The sequence below is a fragment of the Anopheles merus genome, chromosome 2R, assembly GCF_017562075.2.
Source record: "Anopheles merus strain MAF chromosome 2R, AmerM5.1, whole genome shotgun sequence".
Taxonomy (NCBI): domain Eukaryota; kingdom Metazoa; phylum Arthropoda; class Insecta; order Diptera; family Culicidae; genus Anopheles; species Anopheles merus.
The window spans coordinates 27,495,071-27,510,434 of NC_054082.1; the positions used below are offsets into that span (position 1 = coordinate 27,495,071).

Sequence of the window (15,364 nt, forward strand, 5' to 3'; positions counted from 1 at the left end):
GGGATTATTTTCATGTTTTAAACGATCGAGTGTCTAAACACCTTTTGTTGGAAAAATCTCCCTACTTTGAAATAACTTTGAATTGTCATGTAAATGCATTGCATTCTTCCATTCCCAAGTAGTTGCCTATAGCACTCCTAGACCGACTAAGGTTGATGCGGCAAATAGAGAAAGTATAACAAATGTCTAACAGTTTGTGTACTTAAAAAGGTAAAAATTATATTACTTTACTAAGCCAATTTGGCAAACCAGGCGTTGTTTTCAAATTGGGCAGAGCCTTCGGCAACACTTTGGCCCCTGCGTGGTTGGGATCTGCGTGTCTAACGATAGTGAACTGGTAAGGTAGTTCAATTAAGTTTGACGCGTTAAGAATCGTGTTATGTTCTATTTTTTTAATTAAATATAGTGACGTCATGGGTTAGCATTTATTGTGTGATAACCGTTGTGTAGTGCGGCTTTTTGTTGCGTTTGATTCTACCGAGAGCGAATAGCTATGCCTCATGAATAAGAACAATATGTCTTTGGACTGGTTTAGACTGATGTAGTCAGTTTTGCCCTCCCGGCGGTGCACATCAAAATTATTGGTGGGTGAAATTTTAACATATTTTGATTGAAATTTTAAATGTTCAATCGTTAAAAATACTTATACTTTTAAAACTTTATGGCAAGTGTTGCAAAACACAGGTTAAAATTTGTAGTAAATCTAAATTTCAACAAATTCTTATTCAAATGAATTTCTCGTTATTTTGGGAGATTTTTAAATGCGTTATTTATTGCAAAAAAATCTACCTTTTCACTTGTGTTTTTACACTTATAGTACGATGCTAAACATGTACCTTCGTAAAAATATGATTAATGAGCAAAGCCGCCGAATGGTATGTTACGCAAGTCATTTTTATACTTTTTAAGCGCAAAATCGGAGATCTTCGCAAAGTGTATGGATTCACAATCAAAAAAATTTCTGATATAGTTGATTTTGATTATTATTGCATTCAGTTTCAACAGTTGTAATAATATATCTGTCTCCTTCCGGAACACCATGCTTTATTGCGAAGAACTCTCTAACATCTACACACGGCGCACACGGTATAGTCTGCATTGGCATGCACTTTGCTAAGCTGTGAGCTTGGAAAACATTTAACTTATGATAAAATAGCACATAGTGCAATTTCCTTCTCTCTTCCTTGATTAAACATTTTATGACAGGATGAATACTTTAATAGCACAACCTCTTAAATTGCTGATAAATGGCTTTATTCAAGCAGAGCTTCTCTGTGCTCTGTGCTTTCCTCGATAATATAGCAAAAAGCTGCTCTTTTATGCCAAGGATTTGAGATCGTTAGTATATTATGAAATGCTTACGAATAATTCACCTCACAGGAGGGTGGAGAGAGTGGATATCTAATACCGACAACCGACCAGTAGATAAATTGGTCTATTATTTCCAGCCATCGATTTTTTGCTGGAGTTGTATCTGTAGCTATTGTTACTGTAACCTATTTCAAGTAGCAAACGTCGCAATCTTGTAATGTCTTCATTTTGTTCTTCCGCTTCCTGTATGTTCCATTCTTCACCCAGTTTGCAGTTTGCGACAGTAGCAACAAATGTCGACTGGTTTTGCAGGATCTGTGAACGTTTGTATAATGCATAATAACATTGGATTTTAAGCAATACGGCCTTTTCGGACCGTTACTCCTGAAAAAAAAACATTTGATTTACCTATAACTGAACCAATGATCTGGTTTCAGTACACGCAAACACTTTCCTTGCGGTGGGCTCCATGGAGAGATAATGTAGCCAACATTAACATACCCTTCAGATACATCGCTTGAAGGAAAATGTTCACTCTCTCCCTGCATTCGAACGAACCAATGTACAATGGGCAGCACTTAGATCCATATGATCTCCTAACACACTTGACATTGCGTGTAATGAAACTTATGATTTGTTCACCTTGTCAAACATCTAGTTCTTGTTGATATTGTTGTAGTATAGCTATAGCGGTGTTGGACCTCATGGGTCTCTTTCGACTCTTATCAATCATCTAGTGTTACTCTTGGCTGGTTAGGCTCCGCATACTACAACCCGGGATAACCCTTTCAGTTTTGTGATGTGTCAGCCCGTTGGTGCACTCTGCCATTGTCATTGCGAACTTATTAACGTGAGCTACAATTTGTACGCTGTAATCGAGGTGCTCGATTGTACTATTGCCCTAGGCTAGCACGAAACTAAAGATCGTGTATTGTTAGTTAAGCTGTAAGTTTACTAACTTATAAAAGAAAACACACTCCGAACTTAGTTCATTTGATGCCTTATTATAATCATAACGTCTTAAGGGAAGTATCGGTTCGTTTGAACTATCATTATGATATGGGAAATTTGTTTCCTACCTCTTCTTTTTCAAATCTTTAATTCGTCCGATTGTTCACTGGTGTAACAGTCTAAAACAGCAGTGTTGGTGTTTGATTCCAATTGTACATCATGATGCATAGGGTATGTTTAAAATGCCACCGATAAAAAAGGTGTTTTCCTTTTATTATTCAAAATACAGGCACGGGCTGTGTATTGCTATGAGACAATTAAATGTTTGCAAGAAACTGGATTTCAACAATTCCTTTCAATTATTACAAATCACACACACACACTTACGCACAACGTGGCTTACAATTCTATTGATTCGACAGTTTTCTCTGTAACATGTCTAACAACTATGTAGGGGTATGGTTTTGCATAGTCATCGTCGGAACTAGGCGTATTTTAATTTAAAAAAAAGAAACTTTTTTAAAAGAACATAAACCATTGTTACACAAGATTTCACTTCCAACATTTTTGCTTTTGCTGCAATTAGCAAACTTGTACGATATATATGCACAAAAAACAGATAGAGGGACAGTTAAAAATACTAGACTATTCACATGTTAATTAGTTATTGCAGTAATCTATAGTTAATTGAAAACTATTCTAAAACGCATAAAATAAAAAAAATGTAATAAATGTATAGGCACGCATACCATAAAAAAAACATGTAATATTAATTTTAAACAAATTTTACATTCCCGTTGTTTCATTTATATATCACCGGTAGTACTCGCAAAATAAAACGATAAAAAGGATAGTTCTAATTTTCGAACCATTGTTTGTTGATTGAAACTGTCTGCAAATGCAATAAATAGACATGATTAACAGCTAAATATGGAACACTTGTAAAGTTTCATAATGAAGTAATCCGAACGATCAATGTTGAATGCTACTCCAGTGGACTCCCTCTATCCAATTTCTGTAACGAACTCGGCCCATTTCAAGCTACCTTTCTTGGGCGCATTTGCATTTCGTTTAATTGAACATATTTTGTGCAGCGGGGAATAAATTATATTGCACATTAACAATAAAAGTATTCATCACTGTCCATGTCCGAAGCACTGACCAAACATCGATCAAACCAGGTTTCATGTTAGCCATGCAGAAGAACGGAACCAATAAACCCCCCCCCCTCCCCCCTCGTGCACCGCACCATACGCGATCTGACCCGTTTGACGATCATCCGAAATGTTTTTTCTCTTCCACAAATAAAAGGCACCACAAAAACTGATCTTTCCTCTGTTTACATCCCGGTGAGTATAAGGCGTCATCCATTAATTACGTAACGCTAAAATTCCAATTTTTCGAACACCTCCCACCCCTAGTGTAACAAAATGTAACGTTGGAAGAAACTCCCTCCCCCCTCCATCAAATTACATAACAAATAGAGACCACTCCCACCCACCCCCCCCCCCCCCCCCAAATAGATTTATTGAACGAAATCAGATTTTCGTATTTTTCCAATTTTTTTGAATCAACAAAAAACAATAAACACTATATTTAATAAAAAGAAAAGTTGTCCCATGCAGCAATCAAATTCAAAAAGATTCTGAAAATCGGATCCCCAGCACAGGTTGCGATATACTTGCATCTTCTTCTTCTTCTTTGGCACAACAACCGCTGTCGGTCAAGGCCTGCCTGTACCCACTAGTGAAGTGAGATTGGCTTTCAGTGACTTTTTATTACCATAGCAGGATAGTCAGTCCTACGTATGGGGGCACGGTCTATTCGGGACTTGAACCCATGACGGGCATGTTGTTAAGTCGTACGGCATCACCATCATCAAAAACGTTTTACATCCAGCCATCTTCCTGGTCCTCCATAAATGCCTATCTTTACAGATATGTTCCCTTAGCGTTAGATGTTGTACCATCATCAAATTGATTATGCTATTATATGAAATATAACATGTGATGTTTAGTATGTTACGCTGACTGCATCAACTGCATCTCCAATTTGTGTGAAACGAATTGGGTTTGTCTGGAATTGGATTAGTATAATACCTGCTTACAGCGTTACAGTTGATTATCGTGCCATTTGCTTCCACTCACGCGTCGTCACTTGCGAATTGCATGCTACTATCATCAAATGCCTGTCTGTACAATCGAGTGTCACGCCGTGGCTGTGGATGTGTGGAGTAATGGAATGCAACGTTACTGCGACGATAGTGTGTTAAGTTTTTCCGTTTGTCCGTCCGTGGTAACCAAATTCGACGGACCAAATGACGGTCTATTCGGCTGCGTAGTTCATGCAAATATAGCGGAATCTTTTTTAAACCGCCATAACCGCGAAGGTTGTGAAGTCACCAAGAAGAATTCCCCCCTCCCATATCAGCGTTACATAATTGATGGATGACGCCTAAATAATCTGGGTTTTTTCCCTTCTCAGCTTTATGATTGTCTTTCATGTCTACCGCGCAGCACCGGTGATGGACTTAAACTTCCCGAGCGAAAAGCATCAATGAAGAAGTGAATGATTTACAACTGTCTTTCGTAATAGCTGCCCTGGTGCCCGTGTTATCGAATCATCCTCCTCAACAATTTGGACTGACGTAGAAGAAGAACAGGCCTATGAATATTGATCTGGTGGTAGAAAAAAATCGATGCTAGCAAAACGTTTTATGTCATTGCGAATAGAAACAGGTATGGGAGCAAGATGTGGCCCGTTGACGTGTTTCTTCTATGGCGCCGTCGGGAACAATTATAAAATATTCTATGTTAACCAAATAAAACAACTTAACCGCTCATAATTGGCATACTACGGCGAAAGCTTAAACAGTGTCAATTAAAAACGGTTGGAACGAGTTTAGCCCGTCATAGGCTTAAACGGGTATTTTGCAAACTGACGATCTGGCGATCGCATTTAAATCAGGTTATATTAAAATCCTTCACAGTGAAATGAAGATCACCACCGATTACCGATACCGGTTACCGATCGAGAAGGGAAAAAAGTACCAAACATGTTTCATCGGGCGCTGTAATTCATCTATCGAAGCAAGCGATTCTGCGAATGGTGCTGGCATTATTTCAACATTAAGTGTTATTACTATTGTCTCTGGAATGGGTATTGGGAAAGAATTTATTATTAAAATAATAAACGAAAAAAGGTATTGCTACAAACATTACATCTACTTTCTTTCAATACATCCCCAAAATGCTTTCGCGGTTTGCTTTGATAGTAAAATTAACATTTGATTTTATTACATTATGCTCAATGGTATGGGTTTCCGATTCGATAGGCCTCTGTCTGTCTGTCTGTCTGTTCGTTTAAAATGCTATTGTCCTGTGGCAGAACATGGGGAGGTCGGAGAGAGACTTTGTCAGGAGTACTACATGGCGACCGAAAGATAGGGGGAACCGGGTATAGGTAGTCGATCTTTGCTTACAGCTTAAAAACTCCATCCGACAACTTTTGCGTCGCTTCTTTGCGATTTTGTTTTTTTCAATTTTCAATCCACAGCAGAATGTAAGGCGAGCGTTTTATTAAAAAGGACGTCATTCAGTAGAGTGAGAGTAGTAAAAGTGGCTTCGCAGGACGACCATGGTGATGTGTGACCGTTTTGTTTTTTTTTGTTAGTGCGGACTAAGCTCTTCTTATCAGTAATTATTTTGATTTTGTCATGTTGCAATGGTTTACACATTATAAGAGTGATTCATATCGATACCATCCACGCCCAATGAACCGGGATTTGAGTAAACGTGTTAAGGAATGTGTACAGCCCAGATGGTCGACTAGCTACAAGACAAGCTAGTAGATCAGCAACAGATGTGTTAACTATCGCGCAGTAGCCGTCAAGGAGTTTCATGATACGTTTTCTGTTTCTATTTTCCTCACATTTTACAATTGACAACGAGTGCTAACACGATTGCTAACCACACATCACTGCTAAAGGATATCGGTTTCTTATTGTTTTTCCTTTGTTGTTGCTTGTTCTTTTGCTCTCGATTTAATACAGCAAGCTTACTTAAACTACCTATCATACCTATGCAAATACATTATTCTCGTAAGTATTGACCATGTCTTTTTTATCTTTTATCTTATGATAAGAACATTGTGCACATGTCCGCTGAGTTGATTTGAAATTTATAAATACAGAGCGCGAAAGAATGTTTTTTTTTTGTTTGTTTTGCTTAGAGCTACACACTTTCAACGATGTTTTATATGCTTTACTATACACACAAGCACTCATAGAGCAAAGCGCATCGCAGCTTTTAAGTTTTAAATGCAGAACAATTCTTAATCGAAACATTATGTATTGCTACGCTCCATCGATTTGGAATAGTTTTGAAGAAAATAAATTCTACGCGCACGACAAGCCGCTGTAGGAACCATTCAGTTTTAATAGGGATCCGCCGAAGTGGTAAGTGTTCTGAGTCCGAGTTTCTCTCGATTAGCCGATGATATCCATATCCTGAATCTATAGTGTTGGATCCCAGTTTCCACAGGGATAATGGATAACGAAAATGCAATGGTAACACATAGCAACCATGCGGCATATAATCAGCTCGACAGCTTTAGTTGTCTTTAGTTGACTTCCAAATACATATCTTAAAACTTGAACCTGTGTGCAATAGTCCGAGTAGTTCGGACATATCATATACCAAATGGTGGATAGTACATGGCGACCATGTATAGAGCCAAAATATTATGAACAATACATCCCCTACGAAGAAAGCGAATGGGAGTTGCGAGTGAAAATCCACTGAAGAAGACATTCTCAACAAAGAACACGTGTTTCCAATAAGTGTCAAAGATATAGAGCTAAAGAAGAAGCGATATGATGAGCACACGCAAAACTATCTGCTCAGTTCCAAAAAACTTTGAATTATTTAACTGGATCGTACTGCAACATCATTATCAGAAATTTGAGTGGTTGTTTTTCAAATAATTGGATGAATGAACGAGGAAACTGAATAATAAATTCAATATATTCAAAAAGGAGCAATTAAACAATTTATATTGCTGCCAGTGAACACAATACGGCGTATGACGTATAGCAAAAACATTATCAGAAATTTGAGTGATTGTTTTACACCCAGAGGATAGAGCGAAGAGGATGTTTAAACAGCCCATTGCTACGTATCTTGTAATAGGACATGCCTTTTTTGAGTGATTTTTTTGGAACTTTTGGAAGCTTTCATAACTCCATGCCCGTTGTTCTTTGAACAAATAGAATACACTGGCAGCAGCAGTAGCCTTGTAGGACAGGGCATATTTCACGATATATACCGCCAAGGTTATCTGTACACTTAAGCAAACGAAAAGCTTTAAAGCCTATCGCGAGCAATGCATTCCAAATTGTTTAATATGCTGAACTAAGATTGGCCAAAATCAATGTTCAGCAATAGAGGGACTTTTAGCACCAGGTACAGAGGTATAGCCTTATATCTTTGAGTAACGCTTTGAGTAAAATATTTGATAAAGCTTGGACTAACGCTCACTAACTGTTTGGTTTTCACCGGGGTCCAGGTAGAGCGCGAAATCAATTGGCCAATCGACGTCGTAAAGATACCCTACAAACGAATAATTGCATTTACATTCTCAAAAAACTCACAAAACTACTCCAAACTGAGGACTCCGCTTGACTAAGGGGAAAGGATGTCTCGCAGAAATTAATTGCAATACGTTTCAGGTGTCAGAAGTTTCGATTAGATTGCCGGAGCGCGGTGTCACAACTGCAATGGATCCGCTATGCATGAGACGCATGTGTAACGGAAAACGTTATAAAACAATTGTTTAAAATGCGCTTAAATATCACATACACTACGATGTGGCAGTAATAACATACTTCCAAAACAAAAGAGATCGCCCTCGGGCAGACATGTGCACAATACAGGATGATGAACAGATTCGCCACTAACGAGAAAAAAGAAAGGCAGACTAGCATAGTGGCCCCGTTAATAAAGGAAAGGTACGGACTGCCGCTCGGCAGCAACCTAAACGTTCTAACGTATCATATATCTCGTGCACTGCCGAGTAAGGCCTTCTTTTCTATCCTACCGCACTCTACTTACTAGAGCCCAACGCGTCGGACGAAACGCTCTCCTCATCGCCGTCGTCTCCCGGATCGTCCATTTCCGCGTGCCGGGCGTGCAGCAGCTCGTCACTGTTGCCATTTTTCTCACTGCGCACGATCTGATACTCGCGCTGCAGATCGGCAAGCTGGCGGCGTAACTTTACCACCCTGCTGCGCAGATCCTTTTCCCGGCTGACCAGCGCGTGAATGTGGCCAAAGTTGATCTTCAGCTGCGACTGATCGATCGACCAGCGCGTGTACAGCTCGGACCACAGCACAATGCTGAGCGGTGCGACCGACGGCCATATGACCGCGGGATTCGGCTCGTACAGCGGGTTGAGCAGGGATTTCACCACCTCCGGCCGGTTAAGGTGGGACCACAGGCTGGTGGTGCGCGTAGTTACCTTCAGCTGCACCCGGTCGCGCTCGCAGTCGCCCAAAAACGTACCGTACTGGCTGAAGTAGCTGTGCTCGAACAGGGTTACCAGCAGCCGATGGTCGTACTCGAAGCTGCAGGGAAACTGAGCGTACAGCTGATAAACGCAGTCGAGAAAGAGCAGAAACGTGGCGCTCGAGCTTTTGCGCCGCAGGTTGGTGGGCGTGTAGCAGGAGTGTTTGTGGCGCGTCGAAAACGGATAGCCACCCTGCAGCCATTCCCGATCGATGAGCGCTTGCAGTCTGGATCATGCGAAAGGAAAGTGGAGAAAAATATAAACACATCAGTACGACAGAACTGAACCATCAAGTTGGCTTCAAACATACCCCCTTATCGTGCGGCTGTCGGGATTAAGGATGATTTGTACCAGCGAGGTTATTACGAGCGTAGTATCCAGACCTTTCCCACCGTGCACCAGCACGGGGCTGCCCTCCTGGTCGAGACACTGCGCTACCACGCAGGCCGCATTCAGCGCGTTCAGCACGTACCCGAGCCAGCCGGACATTTCCAGCCGCGACAGCCACTTGTCCGAGCTGCACTGCACATCGTTGCACGCTTCCATCAATTTGATAAAACTATCTAACAACGCCGACACGGAGCTGAACTGCCCGATCGGCCGCGTCACCTTTTTCCACTGCGAGTAGTGCTGATCCGTCTCGGTCGTGCTGCTCTTGCCCTTCGCCCACGTGTCGAATATGAAGCCCTTCTTGCTCCGACCGAGCACCGCATTCAGGATGGCTTCGTCCGCCCGGCAACGCTTCGTAACGCCCGGCGCTGCCAGCGGCTGGGCACTGCGCAGCATGGCCGCACCGTTCGCGTGCCGATAGGAGAGCACCGGAAACCGGCCGCCATCGCGGAAGGCGGCCGATTGCACGATCTGTTCGTCGGTAATCGAGCGGGCAACCACCAGCCGGGCGCCGTACGTTGGACAGACCTGGTACGTACTGTTCACCGTCGTCAGTCGCCACTCGCCGTCTCCGTTCGCGAGCAGCTTGCCAAACTCCTGCTCGGGCCGGTACAGCGAGTGCCCGTCCTCGAGGATGTTGTACATCGGGATGTAGAAGAACGGGTACAGCATGCGCGTTTCCTCCAGGTTCGACAGCTGTTCGATCGAGTTGGAAATGTTGAAGTACTCCTGGGGGGAGGCAATTTTCAACGCAATGATGCGCAAATCTTTGCATTTCAGTATGATGGTGCCACCCTCGAGGACGTTGTTGACGATGTTCGGTTTCCGCTCGACGAGATCGATGTTTTGGTGCAGCAGCTGGGGAAAGAGAAGGAAGACGAGCGTATGAGAAATTGCAACCAGTTTGCTTCACACCACAGCCCACAGCTTCTGCGATAAGTTGCTGCAGTGGAGGAGAAGCGATGATAACAACATGTATGCGCCAAGGTCAACAAGCGTAAACGCATGGAAACTGTTGGAGTAGCCGCTGAGTTTTTGTCAATAATTGAAAAGTTAAATTAAAACACAGGATGGGTTTACCCTCAGAAGCGCTGCGCGTACGTAAGGGTGGGTAGTGTAGCGGTTTGAATTGGCAACTGCTTCCCGTTCTTTCGTGGCCTATGCGTGGAGTTAAGAAAATGGCGTGCCGCAACAGGAAGGTGCCATAATTGAATTATCTACCATAACGTATACACTGCATCACAACGCTTGGCACGGTAATTCAATTAAATCGCCATCAAATGCACCCAAAACAAGTCCATCCATTACGTTAAAAGCTGCCCAAGACCGGAAAGTCAGCATCCATATGGTAGCCATATGGATGCCTCCCCCTAATGGACACCGGGAATGAGACGGCATTAGGCACAGTTTAACCTCACACTTACCCACAGCTCTTGGGCCCCTTCCTTCCGGGTGCTCAGTATCAAATGGTGGCCAGTGACGCAGAGCGTTCCGTCGATGGGTCGATCGCTGAGCTGATCGTACAGCAGCACGCCATCGAGCTTGGGCGTCAGTATGAGTTCCGCAAACTCCATCCGTACGGCTGGTAATCGCGCTCCGCCAACACCAGGAAGGAGTTGTTTTGCTCGCGCGGGCACTCAAAAACACACGGACCGACCTGCTGGCGGTAATCCTATTGCTTCTCCGTGGTTTCTGCCCTTGCCCTGACCCACAGCAGGTAAGAGCGCGTTTGCGTAGCTGTGACGATGCTGTTCAGAGCCTGCCAGATGTGCAATAGCCAGCAACAAACAGCGCGCCGACGACGTGACGTATACGAAACTCCTAGGAGAAGGCGAAGTGTTGTGTTTCGCACGATTAGCCACGACCGCGAACGGCACCAAAATCGTTCAACTGCAGCCTGCAACGTTTGCGACAGGAAGCAGCATCGATTGGAGCAGTATCAGAACTTTCACATATTGTAAATTTGAGAGAAGGGACGGCGGTCTCCAGCAACTTACGTCTCGATTGCGCTGTTGATTCTGTTTTTGTGTCAAGATTTCGACCCAGTGGGTTTAAACATGAATGTCAGCAGCTGTCAAAAAGTGACATTTCCCAGGTCGCCAAAATGCGAACCAGTCTCACGAAACGGTTGAAGCGGTTCTGTTCACGGTTTGAAAGTGGCAAAATACTACCGTTTTCGATGCATTTCCAAAATCTATCAAACTAAGAGAAAAATTATGATTGCTTCGAGAAATTCAATTTGATATTAATCTTTTCATATCACGAACCGAAATGATTACCAATTGTGTTCAAATTGCCAACAGCTCACCCAGGTGAGCCATCGGCTCACGCAGTGAGAACGGCTTCTCACTCGCTAAAAAACGTAAACAAAACAAACTCTTATCAAAAACACCCTCGCGATTGTGCAGATTGCATTAGAAGCAGCAACACAAATAAGTGTGATTCCTTCCGCTGTGCGGTTCAGCTATCTCGATGGGAACGACCACAGACGTTATTAAAGTGCAGCGGGCCGTGCACGATCCCAAAAACCCGTTAGTGTATCTGGATGTAAAGGTTGGCGAGGAGAGCGGTAAGACCACGGCGTCCTTTGGCTATTGCGTTTCCGAAATCTGCAGCTGTTTTCAAAACTTTCCAACCCCGCATAATCTTTCCAGTCGGTCGAATTGTGATTGAGCTGCGGGCGGATGTAGTGCCACGGACGGCGGAAAACTTTCGCGCCCTGTGCACGGGAGAGCGCGGCATTGCGCCCGACACCGGTACGCGGCTGCACTACAAGGGCAGTCCGTTTCATCGGGTGAAATCGTTGTTCATGTCGCAGGGTGGCGATATCGTTCACTTCAACGGCACTGGCGGTGAAAGCATCTACGGCAAAACGTTTGAGGATGAGAACTTTACACTGCTGGTAGGTGGGGGTCGCAGAAGGTTACGGCGTGCAGCAAGTAGTCTCTCTCTCTTTCTCTCTTTTTGTCTGTCTCTCCACAGCACGAAGATGGAGCAGTATCGATGGCAAACTTGGGCAAAGCGCACACCAACAATTCCCAGTTCTTCATAACGTCGGGCGAGTGTCCCCACCTGAACGGGACGAACGTGGTGGTTGGGTACGTGATACGCGGTGGTGGCATTGTCGGTGAAATGGAGCGACACTCGAACGATGACGGTGACCCACTCGTACCGATCGTGATCGAAGACTGTGGCCAGATAGCGCCCGGTGACGATTGGCGCGTTAGCGATGACGACGATGAGGTTGACCGCTTGCCACCGTTTCCGGAAGATTGGGACAGATTCTACGACGAGTTTACCGTATGCCGAACGATCGCTGGCATTGGCCATTTAACGATACATTAATACTTATTGCCTCCTCACACAAATTTCCCGTAGGTGGACGAGATGCTGCACTACTTGAACGCCATTCGCACCGTTGGCAACCGGTACTTTAAGGCAGATCAGTTCGTGCGGGCCAATCGGCGGTACAAGAAAGCGGAACGGTACTACAACTTTTTCACCAACCAGCTGAACAAACTGTCCCCGCGTCGGGACGGCACACGCACACTGTTGGCCGACTTTCAGCTGCTCAACTGTCTCAATCAAGCGGCGGTACGTTTGCGGCTGAAGGACTACCCGAGCGTGGTGGGCGCCTGCAATGCGGCCCTTGCGATCGATCCGGACAACACGAAGGCGCTGTACCGTCGTGGCATTGCGCAGAACGAGCAGCGCAACTACGAGCAGGCGCTGGACGATCTGGGCCGAGCGCTGAAGCGGATACCGGACGATCGGTTGATCCAGCACGAGTACGAGCGATCGCGCAAGAATCTGCAGCAGTACACGCAGCAGCAGCGAAAAGCGTACGCCAAAATGTTCCAGTAAGAACGGGTTCGTACCATTTGTCCGTTTGTCGATCTTGGCTATACCGTTTGGATACATGTTTCAATGTATGTGGTGGTGTTCGTTATGTGTAAGGCTTTCGGAAACGCTAGTTCTCCTACCGCAGATGATTGTTGTTAATAAATGTTAAGCATACGTAGCATACGCTGGCTTCGTCTGTGGAAGCATCCGAAAAAGGATGCTCTCGAGTATTTAGATCAATCGGTTCCTGATTTTCTTCCCCTTTTAACGCAATACATACGCAATAATCCGGCAACGTTCCAACATGAAAATTACAAAAATTATCATTTTATTGAAAATTAGATGAATATCCCCGGTTTACGATGTTTAATACCATTAAAACACATCGGTTCCAGCTGTACGACGGCACAAGCAAACAAAATAAAAGGGGGGAAAACGAATAAAGACGATAAGACACAAATACACAAAAAAAATATTGATGATAAAACACACTGCAAAAGGAACCTGCCGCTCTCTTAGTGTTCGGCCAGCAGCTTCTGCAGCACCTGGCCATAGATCTCCTCCACCTCCTTGTACTCCGCGTTCAGCGACTCGATGCGCTCGGAAACGCTCGGCAGTCCGCACATGGCGGCCGTCACGTCCACGCCGCGCTTCTTGGCCCGGGCCAGATCGCGCCGATGGCGGCTGTAGTTCATGTTCAGCCGCTTCTTCACCTCCAGCCGGTACGCCCGGTACTGCTCCTCGTTGTCGAGGTCGGTGACGCCGAGCCGCAGGATTTCGTACACCACCCGGCACTGCTTCGGATTGATGAGGTAGGTTTCGCGGGCCGCATGGAGCATCTCCTTCGAGAAGCCGGCCAGCAGCTTTTCGCGCGTGAAGGCGGGCAGCTGCTTGCACCGTCTCGCATCCACCACCGAGCGGATGTGCTGAATCGCCTCGATCGGTTCCTCGAACGTGATGTCCGTGATGTTGTCCTTCTTGCGGAAGTAATCGTACGTGCTCTGAAGAGGGGGGAAAGATACGGAAGAAACGATTCACAAAATGTGCCTTGCTCGCCGAAAGTAAATTGATACCTACATGCTTGATCAGTCGCGTCGCAATGCCCAGCTTTTGGAATGGGGGCAGTATCAGAATCTGGCTAATGCGTGGCCGCACCTTGTTCGGGTAGGAGTAGTACTGGTACACGCTCACGTACCCAACGGTGGCGTACCGCACGTTGGACACGTCGCCCTCCACCGACCCGTTGTTATTCTCCAGCTCGTAGCGCTCGTACACGGTGAAAAACAGCCAGAGCGGATCAATCTCCACCCGGCTGAACCCGTCGATGTACCAGAACGAAAACATCTCCAGCCGCGTATGGAACTTCATGTACTCGGCATCTTCCGCGCTCGATACGTACACCTCGAACGTGCGCGAGCCCGACTCCGGCCCGTCGAGCGGATGCTTGAACTCGTCCACCTTCGTACCGACCGGCCGGAAGGAGGGCGTCTTCGACGCATGCACACGCTTGAACTCGTCCAAATTTGTGTAGTAGCTCGCGTTCTCCACTATACTCGCCAGCGACTTTTCCACATCGTCCGCCTTCAGGCCCTCCGTCTGCAGCTCCTCGACCTTCTTCGCGTAGCTAATGTCGAAGTACAGATCGAGCGGACCGGCCGAGGCCATGATTTCGATCTTCAGGTCGCGGTAGCCAAAGATGCTCTCCGATTCGCCAAATATCTGGTGCGCCATCTCCGGGGCGAACACTAGCTCCTCGTTCTCCACATCCGACTCGTCGCGCACCAGGCGGAACCGGGTGCAGTCCAGCGCGTAGCTGACGTATCCCTTCAGGTCCGCGAGCTGCGACATTTTGTTTCACACAGCAGTACAGCAAAGGAACACCAAACGAACTAAAGCAGGGATGGAAAAAAGGGGGCAAAACAGTGTCCCGGTAAAATTTGCGCCAAAACAGAGCTTGTGTGCGATGGTTCACCGGTGTAAGCGGGTTTTCGTTTACTGTTCCACAATCCCTGCACATCGAGGACGGTTTGCCTTAAAGCTTACCCGTTTGGAATGTGTTGAGTGGCAAGTTGTTTAACAGCGACAAGTATCGCAATTTACGTGCAGTTTTCCTATGCAAACACTTTGTTAATGGCCGGGTGAAAGCGCAAGCAAGTAGGAAGGGCGCCGAAACGAGCGAGCAAGCATAAACATTTCGCAAATTGCCGTCACTGACAGCTGTCAGTTTTGGCAAACATTCGATTTGACAGTTGGTGGACGGTTTCGATGCTTGCGAAATAAAGTTGGGAAAGTGTGTGATTTTTTT

General features: G+C 45.2%; 3 protein-coding genes across 3 annotated transcripts; 1 reads left to right on the forward strand and 2 right to left on the reverse strand.

Annotated features, from left to right (window-relative positions):
* Positions 1 to 5,520: 5,520 nt before the first annotated feature.
* LOC121588782 (myotubularin-related protein 9) lies at positions 5,521 to 11,331 on the reverse strand. The gene is made up of 3 exons (XM_041907114.1): positions 10,641 to 11,331; positions 9,137 to 10,074; positions 5,521 to 9,052 (listed from the first exon to the last, which is right to left on the reverse strand). The coding sequence occupies exons 1-3, from the start codon at positions 10,788 to 10,790 to the stop codon at positions 8,365 to 8,367; spliced, it is 1,776 nt and encodes a 591-aa protein (XP_041763048.1). The 5' UTR covers positions 10,791 to 11,331; the 3' UTR covers positions 5,521 to 8,364.
* A 224-nt stretch (positions 11,332 to 11,555) lies between these two features.
* Positions 11,556 to 13,237, forward strand: LOC121588783 (peptidyl-prolyl cis-trans isomerase D). The gene is made up of 4 exons (XM_041907115.1): positions 11,556 to 11,785; positions 11,871 to 12,118; positions 12,199 to 12,516; positions 12,595 to 13,237. Exons 1-4 carry the CDS (start codon positions 11,689 to 11,691, stop codon positions 13,078 to 13,080), a joined length of 1,149 nt encoding a protein of 382 aa, XP_041763049.1. The 5' UTR covers positions 11,556 to 11,688; the 3' UTR covers positions 13,081 to 13,237.
* A 127-nt stretch (positions 13,238 to 13,364) lies between these two features.
* Positions 13,365 to 15,254, reverse strand: LOC121590029 (histone acetyltransferase type B catalytic subunit). The gene is made up of 3 exons (XM_041909370.1): positions 15,103 to 15,254; positions 14,137 to 14,948; positions 13,365 to 14,060 (listed from the first exon to the last, which is right to left on the reverse strand). Exons 2-3 carry the CDS (start codon positions 14,905 to 14,907, stop codon positions 13,575 to 13,577), a joined length of 1,257 nt encoding a protein of 418 aa, XP_041765304.1. The 5' UTR covers positions 14,908 to 14,948; positions 15,103 to 15,254; the 3' UTR covers positions 13,365 to 13,574.
* Positions 15,255 to 15,364: the final 110 nt, after the last annotated feature.

Coding starts and splice junctions, on each gene's coding strand:
- LOC121588782 (XM_041907114.1), bottom strand. CDS start 10,790: ATGGAGTTTGCGGAACTCATACTGACGCCCAAGCTCGATGGCGTGCTG. Junction 10,075..10,640: donor AAGGGGCCCAAGAGCTGTGG/GTAAGTGTGAGG, acceptor CTCTTTCCCCAG/CTGCTGCACCAAAACATCGA. Junction 9,053..9,136: donor GACAGCCGCACGATAAGGGG/GTATGTTTGAAG, acceptor CGCATGATCCAG/ACTGCAAGCGCTCATCGATC.
- LOC121588783 (XM_041907115.1), top strand. CDS start 11,689: ATGGGAACGACCACAGACGTTATTAAAGTGCAGCGGGCCGTGCACGAT. Junction 11,786..11,870: donor AAAGGTTGGCGAGGAGAGCG/GTAAGACCACGG, acceptor TAATCTTTCCAG/TCGGTCGAATTGTGATTGAG. Junction 12,119..12,198: donor ATGAGAACTTTACACTGCTG/GTAGGTGGGGGT, acceptor GTCTCTCCACAG/CACGAAGATGGAGCAGTATC.
- LOC121590029 (XM_041909370.1), bottom strand. CDS start 14,907: ATGTCGCAGCTCGCGGACCTGAAGGGATACGTCAGCTACGCGCTGGAC. Junction 14,061..14,136: donor CGACGCGACTGATCAAGCAT/GTAGGTATCAAT, acceptor CCCCCTCTTCAG/AGCACGTACGATTACTTCCG.